The 18193-nt window shown below is 46.6% G+C and overlaps 2 protein-coding genes across 3 annotated transcripts; both read left to right on the forward strand.

Moving 5' to 3' along the window:
* The first annotated feature begins 94 nt into the window (after positions 1 to 94).
* On the forward strand, positions 95 to 9349 carry ddhd1b (DDHD domain containing 1b). 2 transcript variants are annotated; one of them, XM_029002832.1, is made up of 14 exons: positions 98 to 399; positions 524 to 1067; positions 1818 to 1994; positions 2712 to 2840; positions 3605 to 3752; positions 3846 to 3955; positions 4297 to 4403; positions 4763 to 5019; positions 5861 to 5936; positions 6019 to 6168; positions 6276 to 6340; positions 6815 to 6993; positions 7175 to 7414; positions 7959 to 9349. In XM_029002832.1, the coding sequence occupies exons 2-14, from the start codon at positions 572 to 574 to the stop codon at positions 8138 to 8140; spliced, it is 2316 nt and encodes a 771-aa protein (XP_028858665.1). In that variant the 5' UTR covers positions 98 to 399; positions 524 to 571; the 3' UTR covers positions 8141 to 9349. The 2 variants fall into 2 exon arrangements, with proteins under 2 accessions (XP_028858664.1, XP_028858665.1); XM_029002831.1 differs by having other exon boundaries at positions 95 to 1067.
* Positions 9350 to 10090: 741 nt separating this feature from the next.
* On the forward strand, positions 10091 to 14769 carry stxbp6l (syntaxin binding protein 6 (amisyn), like). Its single transcript, XM_028953146.1, has 6 exons — positions 10091 to 10250; positions 10446 to 10636; positions 10712 to 10842; positions 10938 to 11187; positions 11271 to 11378; positions 12793 to 14769. The coding sequence occupies exons 2-6, from the start codon at positions 10483 to 10485 to the stop codon at positions 12978 to 12980; spliced, it is 831 nt and encodes a 276-aa protein (XP_028808979.1). The 5' UTR covers positions 10091 to 10250; positions 10446 to 10482; the 3' UTR covers positions 12981 to 14769.
* The last annotated feature ends 3424 nt before the right edge of the window (positions 14770 to 18193 follow it).

Genomic DNA, 18193 nt, shown 5'->3' on the forward strand with positions numbered 1-18193 from the left:
GCCTAAAAAAGAGAAATCGTTCATTAAAAGATGAACGGCGCGGGCCGTTATTAGCCCAGACCTGGCAACGCGCCCCGAAGCGCCGCGTCTGGAGTCCGAATGGGCGTGGCGTCGGCGTCCCCGCTGCCGCTGTCACCGCAGCCCGGACGTGCCAGCAGCCGCCGCCGCCGCCGCCGCAGGGAGCTGGATTTCAGGTGAACAGGTCGTCCTTCTTCCGACAGCGTGATGGTAGGCGACGATGCGGCGGGTTCGGGAATGAACGTCTCGCGTCGGTCGTTCAGTGAATCAGTGAGCCTGTGTGTTCGCTCCACCCCACCCGTAAATGGTTAAGTTGTATCTCGTGATCGATACCGAACCGGATCGATAACCCATGAGCGACTCCCAGGAGAAGCAGTCGTTCGGCACGCCGCTCCAGAGCTCGGAGAACAGCGTGAGCGGCAGCGACTGGGACATGGCCAACGACGTGTTCGACCCCTGCTTCGACGAGCCCGGCGGGATGGAGTCGGGGCAGCCGGCTCTGGAGCGGCACCTGCCGCTGCTGCGCGGCCGGCGCGGTCTCTCGCAGGACGGCATGATCCTGGGCCTGGAGGACGCCTACTCCGAGTACCACGGCCGCCTCGGTTCGGACCCCGGCTCGGCGTACCTGGACATCGGCGACGAGCCCGCGTACAGCGAGAGCGACGGGAGCGTGGCGACGAAGAAGCGGAACCGCTCCACCGGCTCCCGGCACCGCGGGGAGGTGGTCACCGAGCTCGGGCCGGAGGAGGTCCGCTGGTTCTACAAGGAGGACAAGCGCACCTGGAAGCCCTTCGTCGGCCACGACTCGCTGACGATCGAGGTCAGCTACCGCAAATTCTGCGAGCTCAACCCGGACAAGGCCGGGCGCCGGGGTCCGTGCGAGTCCGCCGCGGGGTGCGAGTCCGCGGGCGGCGAGGCGGACGCGTCGCCGGAGGACGGGGACAGGGACGGGGGCTCGGCGGCGATCGGCGTGGAGGCGGTGTGCGTCCGCGGCGGACTCTACGAGGTTGATGTCAAGGAGAAGGAGTGTTACCCGGTCTACTGGAACCGTGAGTATCCCCCCGACCTCCGCAAATCTCAGACTGCCTTTATCATCGGATGACGGAGAGTGGGGATCGACGAATCGAGTGGCGATCAGTCGAAGAATCACTCTTCGATTAATCAATGAAAAATGTTTAAAAGTTTTTAAAAGAAACGCACATCATGAATTATGCCTTAGTTTAGCACTCTAGGAATTATGTAACGAGGGGAAGACAATCAATCCACAGCTATTTTAATGCTATTTAATGCTAGTAGGGTGGTAGTAGCCTAGTGGGTAACACACTCGCCTGTTAACCAGAAGACCCAGGTTCAAATCCCACTTTCTTCCATTTTGTCCATGAGCAAGACACTTAACCCCTGAGTGTCTCCAGGGGGGACTGTCCCTGTAACTACTTATTGTAAGTCGCTCTGGATAATGGCGTCTGGTAAATGCCGTAAATGTAAACATTTAATCAGCTATTTTAATGATCAAATACAATTGATTAACTTGTTCGGCTGTTGCAGCCCTTAATGAGAAAACAACTCCTCGTGCCCCGCCCTGATATAAAAAAAAAAAAACACCCACTAGGCGTCTCTGAATTTAATTTTGATGAGTGTGCACCTAACCTCTGCTGACCCACGGCATCTGACTCCCACAAAGTTGCAATGCCGACCGCGAGTCCGTAGTCTCCGCCAAAGCGGCGATCAGGTGTCCCGGAGACGGCGAGTTACGATGAAACAAAACATGCACGGTCACCGCCATGGCTCTCCACCCACAGAGCAGGACCGCATACCGGTGATGAGGGGCCAGTGGTTCACCGACGGCACCTGGCTCCCCCTGGAAGAGGAGGACAGCGACCTGATCGAGCAGGAGCACCTCGCCCGCTTCCGGGGGCAGCAGATGAAGGACAGCTTTGAGACGGAGGCGGCGACCAAACCGGTGGACAGCAAGGATGGTAAGGATTATGGGGAGGGGGTCGATGAAGGGTCAGAGGTTGTGGGGTTCTGCATTGTGCCGAAGGGGATGCATTAGCGGCAAGCTTGGCTGATTCGACGGGATGTCTGTGTAGACAGACATCCCGTCAGTAAAGATAGATATATTTTATGACTGCAGTTCCCAACATGTCATGTGAAGGGGTGACGCGTGTTGTGATGGGCTGTCACAGCACCTGTACATACGTTTAGACGGTGTGAATCTTTCATTACGTGCACAGTCATGTGAAAGTGAAGTGATCGTCATTGTGAAACACTGCAGCGCAGCACACGGTGACACAACGAAATGTGTCGCCTGCTTTTAACCATCGCCCTTGGTGAGCAGTGGGAAGCCATGATAGGCGCCCGGGGAGCAGTGTGTGGGGACGGTGCTTTGCTACAGAGGTAAACTGATAAAAGAGCGAAATAAGTCTCATACACTGAATTGTGCCATGTAGTGATATAACAGGCGGTAGTTCTGCGGCACAGTTTCTTGTGGGCATTTGGGATGCCATGTTTTGACTGGTTGGCACGGCGGAGTAAATTGCAGGTCCTAAGGCCTGATCGATGAACCCCAAATGAGACGTCGTGAAATCATTCAAATCAAATCACCTTTATTGTCACACCACATGACACCAATGCACGGGTACAGTGCATATGAGAGAAGTTCTTGTTGTCACAATTTCCTCCGTTTCCCGCAGCGATCCACAGCCTGAAGCTGAGTCGAAGCCACGTGGACTGGCACAGCGTGGACGAGGTGTACCTCTACAGCGATGCCACCACGTCCAAGATTGCACGCACAGTCACACAGAAACTGGGCTTCTCCAAAGGTCCGTGCTGCCCGCCGGCGCTTCTGCGTTTTTATGGTCTTTTTTTGGTTGTAGCAATCAGTTTAAATGGGCATTCTGAGGCCTGCACCGCCACACGTGCATACTTTATTTAGTACATGCCTAGTACCCAGGGGTAGGAGCACGGGATGAGCTGCTGCTGCAGCAGCATTTCCGTTACCTAGGAAGCGACCCCAGAGGACCGTATTAAAACATCGCTGATGCAGGATCTCCCAAAACTAGATTGGCTGCACCAACATCGTATAAATCTGCAGCCAATTTTGTTTTAGGTTTAGGTGCCGTTACCTTAAGGTTAGGAAATCAGGATGATGGGAATTTGAACAAACACTAGAGCCACCACAATTGATTGTATATCCGAAAAATCCCCTGCAACAATGCTAATGCTGTAATAGGTTTTATTAATAAGTTGAATGTCAAGAAAAACAGCATTACATTCTGTCCCAAACAAGTATTGAGTGTATAAATGAAGATTTCAGCATTATGTATTATGAATCTTGGTTGATCGTTAGGAAATAATCATTTATTTATGGCAAGAACATTTCAAACATACTTGAAGTATATACAATGGTCTACAACAGAGAAAGGTTCAGTTTAAAGTGCCACGACACGTATTGATTGTTTTGTAAAACCACTGTTTGCTGCTTCAAGCTCGCAGTCAATCAATGGGGAGCAAGCAGGAGATTGCAGTTTAAAGGCGCTGTGATGCTATCTGGAGTCGCAGTAAGCGCTTGCTCTGTTCCCGTCAGCCTCCAGCAGTGGAACACGCCTCCACCGGGGCTACGTGGAGGAGGCGGCACCGGAAGACAAGCCCCCCGCCACGACGCACATCGTGTTCGTGGTGCACGGGATCGGCCAGAAGATGGACCAGGGACGGATTATCAGGAACACCAGCATGTGAGTCAGCGGCTGGGAAGGTTCAGTAATAACAGTGAGGCACCGGACACCAGATAATGGCCCCTGTGTGTGTGTGTGTGTGTTTTTGCTTAGGATGCGTGATGCAGCTCGTAAAATGGAGGAGAAGCATTTCTCTGACCGGACCACTGAGCACGTCGAGTTCTTACCTGTTGAGTGGAGGTCTAGGCTCACTCTTGATGGAGGTATCTTTAATCTAATGAGAAGTCTAAACTACCTCGGCTGTATAATTATGGAAAGCAAAGGTCTTTATGATTATTTGCTTTGAAACCAGAATTGTATATTATATGATGGCTCATGCATCTAGTGCTATTTTGGAACGTCTGCTACCAGCGGTTCCTCACCCAGAATCTCTAGCAAGACCAACATTTTGTTCTCTTTACAACATGGTGTCATCAGAAGAAGAGCTGATCTAATACTCTGGACTAATGTACGTTAGAGCGGCTGATTTGCATGTCGTGGGAGTCAAAAAGGCGATTTGTGGACAACCTCTGCGGCCCCTGTGAAAGCTGAGTGTCCGTTTCAGACACAGTGGACTCCATCACTCCGGACAAAGTGAGGGGACTGAGAGACATGCTGAACAGCAGCGCCATGGACATCATGTACTACACCAGCCCCCTGTACAGAGATGAGGTGAGCAAAGGAACGTACGCTGAGAGAGGTAACCGTAGGGCCTTCTGTATGAATGACATTGAGAGAAAAGTTAATTGATTCGACTGGCTATCATATACATACATATATACATATCATATTCTCTGAGTGAGATGATTATGGCAGTTGCCTGCCATACTTCTGGTCTTATTTTTACTAATTTCAATTTATACTGTACAATATGAAAAATATCCGTATATTTAAAGATTCCACCCTACATCAAATACAGACATCATGCAGACTTGTAAAAAATAATTTCTATTATTAAAAGTACCAATTTTAAATGTGATTTCCATGACCAAGTTAGTGCTTTGTGTTCTGTCTGACCGCGTTGGTCATAGATCACTCGTGGTCTCACCCTCGAGATGAACCGCCTCTACATGCTGTTCTGCTCACGGAACCCCGAGTTCGAGGAAAACGGGAAGGTCTCCATCGTGTCACACTCCCTGGGTTGTGTCATCACGTTCGACATCATGACTGGGTGGGACCCATTGCGCTTCCATCATGGAAATGCGCCCGACCCCGCCGACCTGGACATGAGCAGGCCTGGCTTTGAAGAACGCCGGCTATTAGAGGAGTTACGCCTCACTAAGCTTAGGTATGATCGATATGCAAGCATGCTGGCTCATGCTTAATCAATACGTTACCAGTGTTTCAACACAACTATGTTATACAATAATGTTTTAACACATATAACGGTAAATTCTGCTAAATAGCCTCTGTCATATACTCTCCACAGCCATTGGTTGTTGGTGCAGTGCATGCTTGCCATAATACACCACCATACAGACAAAAAGTTGTACGATGAGTTGCACAAAATGACAAAAAAAAAAAAAAAACCTCACAACATGGCTGAACTTAAATGAGTACAATTACAATTCTATACTCTGTGTCTGGTTCTCAAACTGTGGTTCATGGGCTCTCTCTAAGGGATTTGGTAAGAATCCTTAACTATGAGGCTGCTGAAATTTAATTTAAAGTAGGTTTTGCATGTCTTATTAAAGCTCATCACTTGCGTTTGTCTCCAGCACAGTATAATACAGCAGATATCCCCTAATGGTTTTAATTAGTTTCTTACGTTCTGGGTATTTCAGTCAAGTACAGTTGTGTTTGTGGATTACAACAATTTAACAATAAATTTTAATCAATAACAGTAATAAAATTGCATGTATAAATGTTGTATGTAGTTAAACAACCATGGCTTCTGTTCATATTGGTGGTACTTGGAGAACCAAAGTCTTGCATTAAATAGTTTTCAACATGTGGCCAAAATGTGTCCATAAAGGTTTTTGTCTGCCAATATTGCTCTAAATTAATCATTCGGTCCTGCCTAAGCCTGTGTCCTAGTTTTTGGTCGTAAACCTAAATCTAATCTTGCCCTGTGGCTTTACCTTGCTCATAATCTGTTTCCCTTAATCTGTCTGCTTGTAATTTGGTAGATTGAGGGATTTGGAAAACCAGTTTCAAGGTCTTCAGGCCTCATCCGCCATAGCCGCGCCCGCGTTGAGATTCAAGGTAATTAGTAAATTGTTTCGGTTGTCCACCAACGTTCATTTATAATCCAGAGAGTCTTCGCGTCTCCTTAATTTGGTCACAGGTAGAAAACTTCTTCTGCATGGGCTCCCCCTTGGCCGTCTTCCTGGCCTTGAGAGGCATCAGACCAGGCGCCAACGGAACCCAGGACCATTTTTTACCCAAGAGCATCTGCAGGCGCCTTTTCAACATTTTTCATCCGACTGATCCGGTGGTAAGCCTGTCGGTATTAAAAAAAAAATGAACGCTGAAGCCGCTTTATTTATTTATTTGTTTCTGCCTCTTCCGCATTCATGTCGGCGCGTTGTCTTTTCTCTGCAGGCATACAGGCTAGAGCCCCTAATTCTGAAGCACTACAGTAACATCACCCCGGTGCAGATTCACTGGTGAGTAGTAGAAGAGTTTGGCTAGCCTTGAAATGTGAACATTTTAAGGTAATTAAAACATATAAAAAAAATTAAAAATTACATTATCATGCTGATGGTGGCCCGCCATGTCTGGCAATACCACTGTGTACCTCAAGAGGCGATAGTGAGCTACTGTATTTGGGTGGTGATTTTATTTATTTATTTATTTATTGTTGGAGATGAAACTTTACTTTCAGAAACCCCAGTACAACCCAATTCAATACGGTCTTCACCCATCGGTACTCACATCTGTTAAAAGATGCAGATTATCATCACTTGCTTTCTAAGAGCCTCGCCACTTTATTAGACCCACATGCCTTGTGGATACAATATAGACATGGATTGAAAGTACTGAGAAGCTGTTTTGACTAAAATGGCCAGTATTTTTTTCTTATTAATGTGTCAAGTAATGGCCTATTAAAAGTGAATATCTAATTATATTGCTTTTGGCAGGTACAACACCACTAGCCCGACACCTTATGACCAGATCCGTCCAACGCTGCTCAACCCTCTGAAAGAGAGCGCCTCGGTGTCGGACACAGAAAGCATCCCCAGCCCGTGCACCTCCCCTCCCCAGCCCCGGCGGCACTACGGAGAGTCCATCACCAGCCTGGGCAAGGCCAGCATTATGGGTGAGAGAGAGAGAGTGCTCAGCTCGTTTCACACGCGTAGATCAATAGAGGCCAATTTCTTGCAGTCACCACGACGTCCCCCGAGAGATGGATCTCGGCGTTGTGTGTGAGGGTAAATGTCACTCGGCTTTATGCCCGCGTCAGTGAAGAGGGCTAATCTCCTGTCTCTTCGGCTATTCAGGAGCGGCCAGCATCGGAAAGGGCCTCGGGGGAATCCTCTTCTCTCGCTTCTCCCGCTCCAGCGGCCAGGTCAGCGGAATGGAGGAGGAGCCGTCCGATTCTGAGGGCGGGGCATCCGAAACGGAGAATGTGGCTTTGGGGGAGGAGGGCGTGGCCAGTGAAAGTGAGGAGAAGGTGTATGAGAAGAAGGAGGAGGCCACCATGTCTCAGTCGCCCTCGGCTGTAATGGACAGCACCACATGTAAGCGCCTGTAAACAAGCCTCAATCTGAATTCATTTGTATGAGATAAAAAACACCCCTTTGACCTTTAAGACCCATCAAACTGCTGTCGTAATGAAACAAAGCTTAAAAACTACAAAAAAGGTCGGGATCGTTCCTGTGGGTTTGATTATGTGGGTTCCTGTTCCCAATGTCATTTACTTCTCTTCAATGGTGAACTACCTCACATGAAAATGCAAAAAAAAAAAAAACAAAGTTTCTAAGGCCTGCAACTTGCAGCCTGTGCATCATTGCATTTATTTGAATAAAAATGCCCCGTTTGTTAATTTGTGATGGTTCCATCTTTTTCATCCCTGTTCACAACACTTCTGCTTCTTTCATTGTTATTTAATAAAATATTTACATACATTATGCATTTACAGCATCATAAGCATTGTTTGAACTAACCCTGGATACAGTTTGGAATATGAAAGCACTTTAAATATGGGAATGGTGCACGTCTGTGTGTTTGTCTTTGCAAATATGGGTGTTATAAAGTGTAATAACTGTTCTCTCACCGTTCTAGTGGAGCTGGAGAGACGCATCGATTTCGAGCTGCGGGAGGGACTGGTGGAGAGCCGGTACTGGTCGGCGGTCACGTCACACACGGGCTACTGGTGCTCTCTGGACGTGGCTCTGTTTCTGCTCACGTTCATGTACAGGCCAAACGAAGGGGACGAGGCCACAGAAGAAAACCAGGATTTGTAGCGATCAAAGACACTGACACGCGCCGTTCCTAATACACTGACCCCTCTCACTGTGCATCTAACAAGCCTTTTCTCGGGTCGGTGGCGTCCCCCTCGCATGTCACTCGAGCGTAGAAGACTGTTACCCCAGCCAGCAGCCGCCACCTTCCGCCGTCCTCTCTGAAACCAGCCAAGACTAAAGGCAGAGACCGTCAGGCCTCTGACCCAGCGGGAGCGATAAATAGCACATGTACCAGATGACCAGGAGTTTTCAACTTGAAACCAGTCATTTCCACATTAATATTGTATTGCGTCTTCTAATAATTGTTCTCAAACACACACACACACCACTGAACTGCAAATCACGTTCGGCTTTAAAGAACCATCATAATTCTGTTTACACTAACGGCCAGGCTAATTTGAATGTGGGCATGAAGATCAATACTTATCTATATCGTGACGATTGTTTACCATTTGGAATGCCATATTTCAGACTAATTGCCAAATTTGAAGTGAGTGCAGGAGAAATCAGGTGAGTTATTATTATAAAAATTTTTTGGCTTTGCTTACGAAAGCAAGGCAGAGCGACCTAAGTGAAGGTTTGGGCTCTTCGGCCTGTTTTTTTTTTCTTCCCCCACTGATCGTTCGGGCACGATGCAATCTGAAAAGACGGGTGCCTGTAAAGTCATCTCAGTTCCGGAGCAAATGTGGACGCTCGTGAGTTACGTCACGATGTTTCCACGGGGTCAACGAATGGCACCTCGTCAGTGAAAGACTTCTGATCGCAGATTAAGAGACCTTGGTCAGTGAATGGATGCACAGTTACCCTCATCGTTCCACGTGAGTCAGTGTTGTCACAGTGCTGTCATCCTAGTGCAGCGTTTCGTCGTTTTGTTCTGTTTACGTCATGCCATAGCCTTTACACACACACACACACACACACACACGCAAAAGGCTAAAAAGAAGCACTTACCTTGTCCTTACCTCATGTTGAGTATGATGTACCTTTTTGAATGTGCCAAGTGTATGGAAGTAGTCTCCACTGTAGATAGGGACTTGTGTGTCCATATGCCGAGTATCACATCAGAATCTAGTGTGTCCTGTTTACCGTTTTCTAACAGCTCGAGTGTGCTTTCCCTCACCAGACGAATGCCGTGTTTGACTCCACTTTTATGAACCCCTTGTGTTTTACATAAAAATAAATCTGTGCATTTACAGGTCAATCCTTTTACCTCACGTGTCATTGTGTCATTGATTATGTATTTTATTAGGCTGGCAAAAAAAGCATGTATTAGTTATTAAAACCGGTGTACAAAGGTAATGTAGATATTTTTTATACCATGACTGAATATGCTATTTGTTCATTGAAGTTCAAAATTAAACCTCTAATGACTTTTAACCATTCATATGGCACTTATTGTCATACTAGGCACTTTTGTTTTTTTTTCTTCCCATAGTTCCTTGTTCTTTTGGATGTTTCTTCTGCGTTACCAAATCTGGGTTCTTGCCCAGTTTAGCATGAGGAATCAGTTTCCATGACCGCCGCAATTCTAGATGAATGAACTATTACATTTACACGCCTGCTAATGCATTGGACTTTCTTCATCCATTTTCAGAACAAAACCATGAAAAAACACATGCATTGTTATGTTGTGATCATAAAACTAATGAACTAATTAAAATAATGCCTTTGCTGTGAGGACTGTTTCAGACCCTTGGCTTGTTGTTAATGAGCACATCATGACTGCTTGTGATTTCTCAAAGCAGAGAATGTTTTCTGTGTCTTTACTTTCCATCCATAAAGTATAGCGCGCAATGCATGAATGAGTACAAAGTAAACAAACAAACAAACAACTTAACGAACATTTAACTTGTTTATTTGTTGGATTCGACGTTTAGCTCTCTTTAATAAAAAGTGACTCGACGCCGCCATTGGCTGGCCGCACGCACGTGATCAGAGGGGGGCGGGGCTTGCCGAGTCGCGGCAGGTCACGTCGTCGCGGGCGGCCGCTCCGGCGGAGAATGGCTGGATGAGGGACACAGAGAAGCGATAAGCCGGCCAGTTAACCCCGTTAACTAGACTAGTCGCTCTTAAACCTAACCTGGTGGCGTGGAGGGACAGCATTCAACAGGTAACCTGTCCTTTTTACACAACTTAAACTTAAATAAATACGATATTTACACAGAGTTGTATACGATATACAGTAAAATGCATATAATAGTGTAAGTTGGGTGACAAGGCAGTGCTAGAACTGCTAGAATAAGCTGCTGTGAATTTTTTTTTTGTGTAAGATGCTGGACATGTTTCTGTCAATGTCACCCTTCAGAGCTTCTCAGGTCCCCTAACTCACTAACTCAGCCACGATGAACATCCAGTCGGCCATCAACAGGGAGATCTTCGCTCCTCTGGACCAGAAGCTGCTGGTCGCCATCGAAGTCAGAAGAAGGAACAGGAAAAAGGCGTCGTTTCTCACGGCCGGGCGCCAGAAGAAGTACGCCACGTTCATCTGCCTCTCAGGTACCTGCCGTCCCTGTTGTGGACCTGCGTTGTAACGTTGTCTATGTAATAATAATAGTAATGTATTTCTCACAGCTTCTAATAAGGCCCCTCCCCAGCTCTTTATCACCAAGGTGAAGCAGTTTGAGGGGTCACCTCGCTTTACCAAGAGGTCACAGTGGACAGCGGAGCAGCTCCGCCAGGTCAATGGCATTAATCCCGACAAGGTGAGAAGAAATTGACATGGATGGACCTGAAGACTTGCTGGTTGTAATTTAGTGAGCTTTGGTAATTTGTGACCGGCCAATCCTGACCTCCCCAGGACAGTCCAGAATTTGACCTGACGTTTGACCGCTCCTGTGATCAGTGGGTGGCCGGGTCGGCCGCAGAGAAGTGCATGTTCATCCAGGTCCTGTTCCACGCCTGTCGGCACTACTGGGAGGGCAAGGCCGGCCAGACCAACCCGGGTCAGCCGGGGGAGCAGCCGGCTTCCGGCAGCCAGGAGGGACGCAAGGCCCCGGTTGTCCCACGTCACCCAGACTTCGTCAACTGCCAATCTAAACTCATGGCTGGTATAAATCATCACGACAGCATTTATGTTTTTTGTTTTCATGCTCCTTAGAAGTTGTCCAACCGTCTTGAACTGTCCTGACAGATGCCTGCTCGGTGAACATGGTCATCTACCGCTGCAAGATCTTCCTCAGTCGGATGAAGAACAGCATGATGTCCCCTCGAGGTCGACCTCGCTGCGAGGGCAAGCAAGGTGAGGCCTTTCCACCACCTACCACCATCAGTGGTGGCCTCCATCTTAAGGAGGGAGCAGTGGGGTTCGGGGTCAGAAGCAGGGCTTTGTTTTTTTTGTTTTTTTTTCTCCTGGTGGCTGTTTGTTTCCAGCTCCCTGATGGATCGCTCTGCAGTGACGGAGAATGGTGCCGTTCGATTCGGCCGCCTAAATCACAGGGGACTTTGTTCTGGCCGGAGAGAGAGAGAGAGAGGGTCCGAGCACATGCACAAAGGCAGGCGTTGAGGGCTGGCGGGCGCGGCGCTGTGTGAAGTAGCGCCATGCTGATCGGGGGGTGTAATGGATAGGAGAGGTGCCAGGCTGCAGTTGTTTTTTTTTTTTTTTTTGGTCCTAAAAGGGCAGAAGAGAGATAAAGTCCAGACATAACAGTTCAATTCAAACGAGTGAAAAAAGAACCACTGTTTATTGAAGCTGCAGCAAACTCACTTAATGGATCAAAACGCCCTGTCAAACACCGATCAAATATGGATTGGCCTTTATAGCACAATTCCCTTGTCTTGATGAAACGATGACACGATGTGTGTAGACTCTCTGAGCAGCAAAACGATATTGTTCTCCATCTGCAGACTTTTGCTTGCAGGAGATCATTCGTTTATGGAATAAATGAATAAATATATCAGTAGTAGAGTAGAATATTAATGCAGCAAGTCAAAATGTTGGAAGCAGAAAAAAAAGAGGCAAGTATAAGGGATTGAGAAGGACCACATTGTGATGGTTAGATGGTTAGGGATGCTTGTGGTTTGCAGTGGTCGGCACCAACCAAAGAGCACTCTAAGGAGTCTGATAGAAACACAGATAACCGTAGACGTCATAGCATCACAACACTGGTCAAGGCGTCCACCACCAAGAGTGCCTACAGTGGGCACATGACCATGAAAACTGGACCACAAAGCAATGGAAGAAGGCCCAGTTTGATGAATTGTGTGTGCACCACTTACCTGAGGAAGACATGATGCGAAGATGTTCTATGGGAAGAAGGCAAACTGGTGGTGGCACTGTGATGCTACCTAAACATGGTTTCCACCCCTTCCTGCAAGCACTATTCCCTGACGCCAGTGTCTTTTCCCAACGAGTCGGTCAAGAAGGGTTGAAGGAACTCCAATCCATGGAGGCAACTTCTGACAATTTGACAGGATCTGCTACTGACGACTTATTCCAGATACCACAGAAGATACCTTCAGATGTCTAGTGGGAGGCCATGCCTTGACTTTTCAGAGCAGTTCTGGTGAAGGGCGACTCGCTCAGCAGTTTAATGTCATAATATTATGTCTGCATAATGTATTTTCATCAGATGAATCTTGCCATAGTGGATTTGAGCACCGTATTTTTTAACACCCATCTCTCTCTCTCTCTCTCTCTCTCTCTCTCTCCACAGCAAGTGTCAAAACCAGGACCCCTTCCCCTGCGAGGGGCGGCATGACCAAAGCTGTCCGGAGGGCCAGCCAGGTGCTAGTGGAGCGCGGGGACTTCCCGGGCCGGGCCGAGGTCAAGCATGCTCACATGGCGGACAGTGGCAGGCGTCACGCTGGTGCGGCGCGTAAGGTCAGAACGCGCACGGCCTGAGGAATTGGCTCGAACCGCCACTCGGCGATACTCAGCGCCGAAGCTGCCGTGTTGAGGTTTAACACTTCTCAGTCTCAGTAATTTGCATATGTGCCTTCAAATATGATTTTTAGTTCAGGTTAATATCCTGTATGGGGTCTTTGACAAGAACTAATTTACAATTTTAGAGGTTTTCTCAACAAATGCATAGATATGACATGAACCATAATCTTAGACTAAAAAAGAAAAGAAAAATGCAGAGATCTGTTCTTGGACAAAAAAAACAAAAATTGTGTGAGTTTTTTATTATGATATATACGATATATATGGAGTCATTACCTCTGAGTGTAGTTTTTTTATTACTAAATATGGCCTAACTGCAGTCGGTATGCACATTTGTGATGCAAAAACGACTATGTTTTTACACACATGTTTACACACACACACACATATATATATATATATATATACATCTATTCCTCCAGCTGATTTAAATTCTCTTTGTGGTCTTTCAAGGGGACTGCCAGCAAACATGCATTAACTCGCAACCACTGAGGCGAAAGACACACAATAATAATATTAAAAAAAACAGCGAAACAGCAGTTTCACATGATCGAAGTGGCTCTGGGATGCCTGGTACACAAGGAGGTGACAAAGAGTTACAAAGGTCCTTCTGTCCCCCCCCCCCCCCCCCCCCCCCCCCCCCCCTCCCTCTGCTGCCTGAGGTCTGTGAACTTGCCAAATGTTACAGATAAAACTCATTAGTAACGGTAACCAAGCCGAAAATGGGTACAGATTGGGCTGTATTCCACTTTGCGTGTGTGTGTGTGGCGTACTCTACCCTTGGATGTGCACAGAATGAAGTGTTTAATTTCCCAGCACACACAGATGGCACAGCCGAGAACTGTGTGTGCAAAAGTGCATGACAGTTCGTCTCTAAAAAACTTAATTTTAGACCAATTAACGTCGCCTGCGTTTCATAATCGCAAATTGTACCTTATAATCATCACATAAGATCAATTATACGTACTTTTGCGTTGCGAGCTCCCACCTACTTACTATGTTGAGGGGTTAGAATCGGATGGAACCAGAACTGCTAATTTGCTGTGAAATGGACTGCTGCCCTATTTTGCTGCCAAAATAGTGCACAAATAACATGTTTAATCAAATTATTTAGAGATTAAAACACTGATATAGACCAGACTTTGGTCTTTTTGTGTGTGTGTGCGTATTTTTGATTCTCCTGTAAAAGTGCCCCTCTGGTTCTCATCCCCGCCGTATGCTTTATACTGTGCTTAACTGTTGACGATGTCTAACAATAATGTGTCTGACTTATTGTGCGCTTGTCCGCGTGTGGTGGTTCCACTTTAGGGAGCGGCGATGGAGTGAATTTCGTGACTTTCATTTAAACAGGTTGTTAATCAGGCGCTCAGCGTATAGTTGGGTGAGCATTAACGAACACGCCAGTTGGTGTCAAAGCGAAGCTTATGTCCTTGTTTCAGTGTTTTTAACAGATGAGTGTTGTGCCTTGGAATTCATTGAGCAGAGGGACGACCGGCTGGATTTCAGTGGATGAACCTCGCATTAGGTTCCCAGAAAAACTGGTGCCCGTGTTAAATGATGAACAGCACAGATGTCTATGTCTGCATGTCATTGCTACTCCTTGTTATTAACTCTCCGCTGCACTGTTGCTTGGAAATTGTATTTTTCACAATTAAGAGTGGAAGAGTTGTCTTGAATTGTCTTTGTCTTACTGTACAATGTTAGCACTGCTGCCTTATTTCACCCAATAAATGAAATGGGACCAAAATATTGTGATGCGTTTAATTTGCTGGAACTGCAGTCATGTTGCATCACAGGCCTCCAACGCTAGAGGGCGCACACAGGCTTCAGATCGGAGAAACACCAAATTTTTAAAAGGAAGCCATATCAGAACATCAACAATAAAATAATTTTAAAAACACTTTTGAAATAAATCGCGGGTAAAAAGGACAAATGAAGAACTTTCTGATTATGGGTGTGTTTCATTTTTTTCTTGTATTCATGCATAATCTGGAGCGCATATTCATGATTTAAGCACATTTGAACATTTCTTTACCGAGCAACACACGTCATCCCCGAATTGTTCCATGGTTATTGTTATTGGAAATATCTATTAAATCCGCATCTTTACTTGCTCATGGTGTCATGCTCTGGAACATGCTGCACACCACACTGTCTTGCACCCATCACTCATTGGGTGTAACCACCTCGTTACTCCCCAGGAGGAACCTCACAGACTGAATGCTGATCTATGAGGTCAGAAGTCATGCTGAATTCTGGGAGAGGACTCACTTTTTGGGCTCCCATGACTCCCAAGGTCAAATAGTCAGCACCCCGTCTGAGGGTTTGCTTGCTGAATGCAAGAAATGGTCATTTCTGCAGATTAGAGTGTGACTTGCCCACCAGCGATGCGTTGTCACGTCCGATCGATGTTTGTCACGCGCGAGCACATCAGCTGGGCTACTGGTGTGAAATATTGACACCGCAGGTTCATGCTGTGATGATTGAGGGAAGGGGCATGGGCTGTGACAAGCTTAGATGCAAGGCTGCAATTAGATGCCTTCGATCTGCTATTGATCCCATCGGCTCCTTGCTTATGTGGGTTTAACATGAGTTTGACGGGGGGGGGGGGTCAGAAACAGATCAGGACATGTCTACCAGAGTCAAATCTGTTCACCTGCTCCTCTGCCTGAACTCAGGTTGAATAGAAGTGAATCGAAGGTTGAATCAAAACGAGAATGTCCCACACAGCAGGTTTACATTTACATTTACGGCATTTATCAGACGCCCTTATCCATTGCGACTTACAATCAGTAGTTACAGGGACAGTCCCCCCGGAGCAACTTAGGGTTAAGTGTCTTGCTCAGGGACACAATGGTAGTAAGTGGGATTTGAACCTGGGTTTGAACCTTCTAGTTCATAGGCGAGTTTGTTAGGCTACTACCACCCCTTGGTTTCATTTCTAATTCCGTCCAGGGTTCCTGAAAAGTGAAATGCTAAGAAACAAGAAACTGAATCTATCTTACGCAGATTCTACAGTGTGTTTCACTTTTACGACACATTACGAATTGTCACCGGGATTTAAAACGCTTGCTAACCTGATTGCTTTTCCATTAGGAATTACATCCTCTGTATTGACTTACAGGAACCGATTAAAGCAACTCAGGGTCTGAACCTTGAAAGTTTTTTTTTTTACCCATTATGCCACCTTCCTAGGCTTCCTCTTTGTATCACGAATAAAGATATTTTTTGTTTTTGAGGTTAATCAATATTTTGATGTAATAAAATGCTTTTTTTTTTTTTTTTAATCAGTGTAGACAGTTCTTCTGCCTTTTCAGGGGGGTCCAGATGGGGCTCCAAAACCGCCAGGCGGTTGGTTAATTGGCATTAGGGGAAAGTTAACAGTTTAATGCATGTGGGGGCTGCCAGAATAAGTCTGTTGTCACAGACGCCATCGCCGGATAGCAGGTCCGACCAAGAGTGGATCTGTACACCTTGTACGTTTTACGCAGACTTGCGTGTCCTGAAAACTATGTCATGAACTAGAAATGAGAAACAAAAAGTCTCTGGGTTGTCCTTCATTCAGATGGATGTGAAATCTAGTCAGGAAAACACACAAACACACACACACACACACACACACACACACAGAGACCTAGAAAAAAGATTAGTGGAACAGAGGTCATGCTCATCTGTGTACTGTTCCAGAACCAACTGTGAATAATAGAAACAGAGAGAGAGAGAGAGAGAGAGAGAGAAAATCCCATTTGCGTTTCGCAGAGAGAAACATGGATGCACCTGATTTCTGACTCCCATCGCACCAGCGCCACCAGGATTAGGGCCAGATGCTCGGTCGCACGCATACATCAGGACGGGCAGAGTAGAGGCCTGTCCCTGTCTGCGTCTGCATCTGTGACCCCGGGCGGACGCCGGCGGTCCCAGAGTCCCCTCTGTTCTACAGCTGAAATAGGCCAGACCACACGAGGGACGACGTAATCCTCACGTCCGCCCCTCAGTCGCTGACAGGCCAGCCGGAGTGGCCCTGATGCTGAGGGCCTGGAGAGGCCGTCCTGCTTGCATGTCCGTCTGTCGCGTCTAGACAGAGGCGGTCTGGTAGTGGAAGTTGTGCATCTTCAAAATTTTTGTACAAAACCGATAAAAATCAGATCTTTCTGCTGTGTAGTTGATCCTGGTCATAGTCTTTGTACTTTCAAAAATAACACAACATAAAAAAAGAAAAACATTATTAATAAAGATTCAATGTTAAAAACATTACTGAAATCCACAAACAGAAAATCTTGAACTGAAATGGACCAGCATGTTATTGTTATATAATCAATTTTATAGGTTCAAAACGACAAACTTGCCATTGCACAATGCTGAATTTGAATTTATATGTGATATTATGTCACTAATCATTACAGCATCACATGACCAGCAGCTGCCTGATTCCCGTTGCTTTGGAGCAGCTGGATCCTGGAAGGTAAACCTTACATGTAAATCAGGATTAAACAGTGGTATAACTTGTGTCCTATTGCCACACTTCACAACGTTTCAGAACGTGGCTCCGATTTCAAGGTCGGAGTGCGAAACCTTTAATCGCTCAGTTGTGCGCTTTGGAGCAGCTGCCGTTGGGTAACTGGGATTCATTCACTGAATCTCTGATGGGGTCCTTAATGTTATTAGCCGTTGCACCTTATTGCAGAGGTCATAAATCAGGATATGGCGGTTCACGCCGTGACCTTTCCTCGATCCGCTGATAACTCAGCTAAATGGCTGCTCAGCGAGGAACAACTCTATTACAGGCCAGCGTAGCCCAAATGCAGTTCCTGGCCTTAATTGATCCATTTGGTTAACTGGTCGTGCACATTAAGCGTCATTGTGCTATAACCACTTATGCTGAGATGGATCTATAGTAACCACACCTAGATGATTGCTCCAGGTCATAGCACAAGATGGTAGCATAGCATGATAGCATAGCTGGTAGCCGGCTATCACCCCAAATAACTTATTTTTTTAAGATGTTTCACTGAAAATGCTCAGAACAGTTCGAACTTTGGAACAGAGGCTGGCCTTCTCAAAAGTGAAGTGATTGTCACATGTGATACACAGCAGCACAGCACACGATGCACACAGTGAAATTTGTCCTCTGCATTTAACCCATCACCCTGAGTGAGCAGTGGGCAGCCATG

The sequence above is a fragment of the Denticeps clupeoides genome, chromosome 14 (genome assembly GCF_900700375.1).
Source record: "Denticeps clupeoides chromosome 14, fDenClu1.1, whole genome shotgun sequence".
Taxonomy (NCBI): Eukaryota; Metazoa; Chordata; class Actinopteri; order Clupeiformes; family Denticipitidae; genus Denticeps; species Denticeps clupeoides.

Coding starts and splice junctions, on each gene's coding strand:
- ddhd1b (XM_029002831.1), top strand. CDS start 371: ATGAGCGACTCCCAGGAGAAGCAGTCGTTCGGCACGCCGCTCCAGAGC. Junction 1,995..2,711: donor ACCGGTGGACAGCAAGGATG/GTAAGGATTATG, acceptor CGTTTCCCGCAG/CGATCCACAGCCTGAAGCTG. Junction 5,937..6,018: donor CGCCCGCGTTGAGATTCAAG/GTAATTAGTAAA, acceptor ATTTGGTCACAG/GTAGAAAACTTCTTCTGCAT.
- stxbp6l (XM_028953146.1), top strand. CDS start 10,483: ATGAACATCCAGTCGGCCATCAACAGGGAGATCTTCGCTCCTCTGGAC. Junction 10,843..10,937: donor ATGGCATTAATCCCGACAAG/GTGAGAAGAAAT, acceptor TGACCTCCCCAG/GACAGTCCAGAATTTGACCT. Junction 11,379..12,792: donor TCGCTGCGAGGGCAAGCAAG/GTGAGGCCTTTC, acceptor CTCTCTCCACAG/CAAGTGTCAAAACCAGGACC.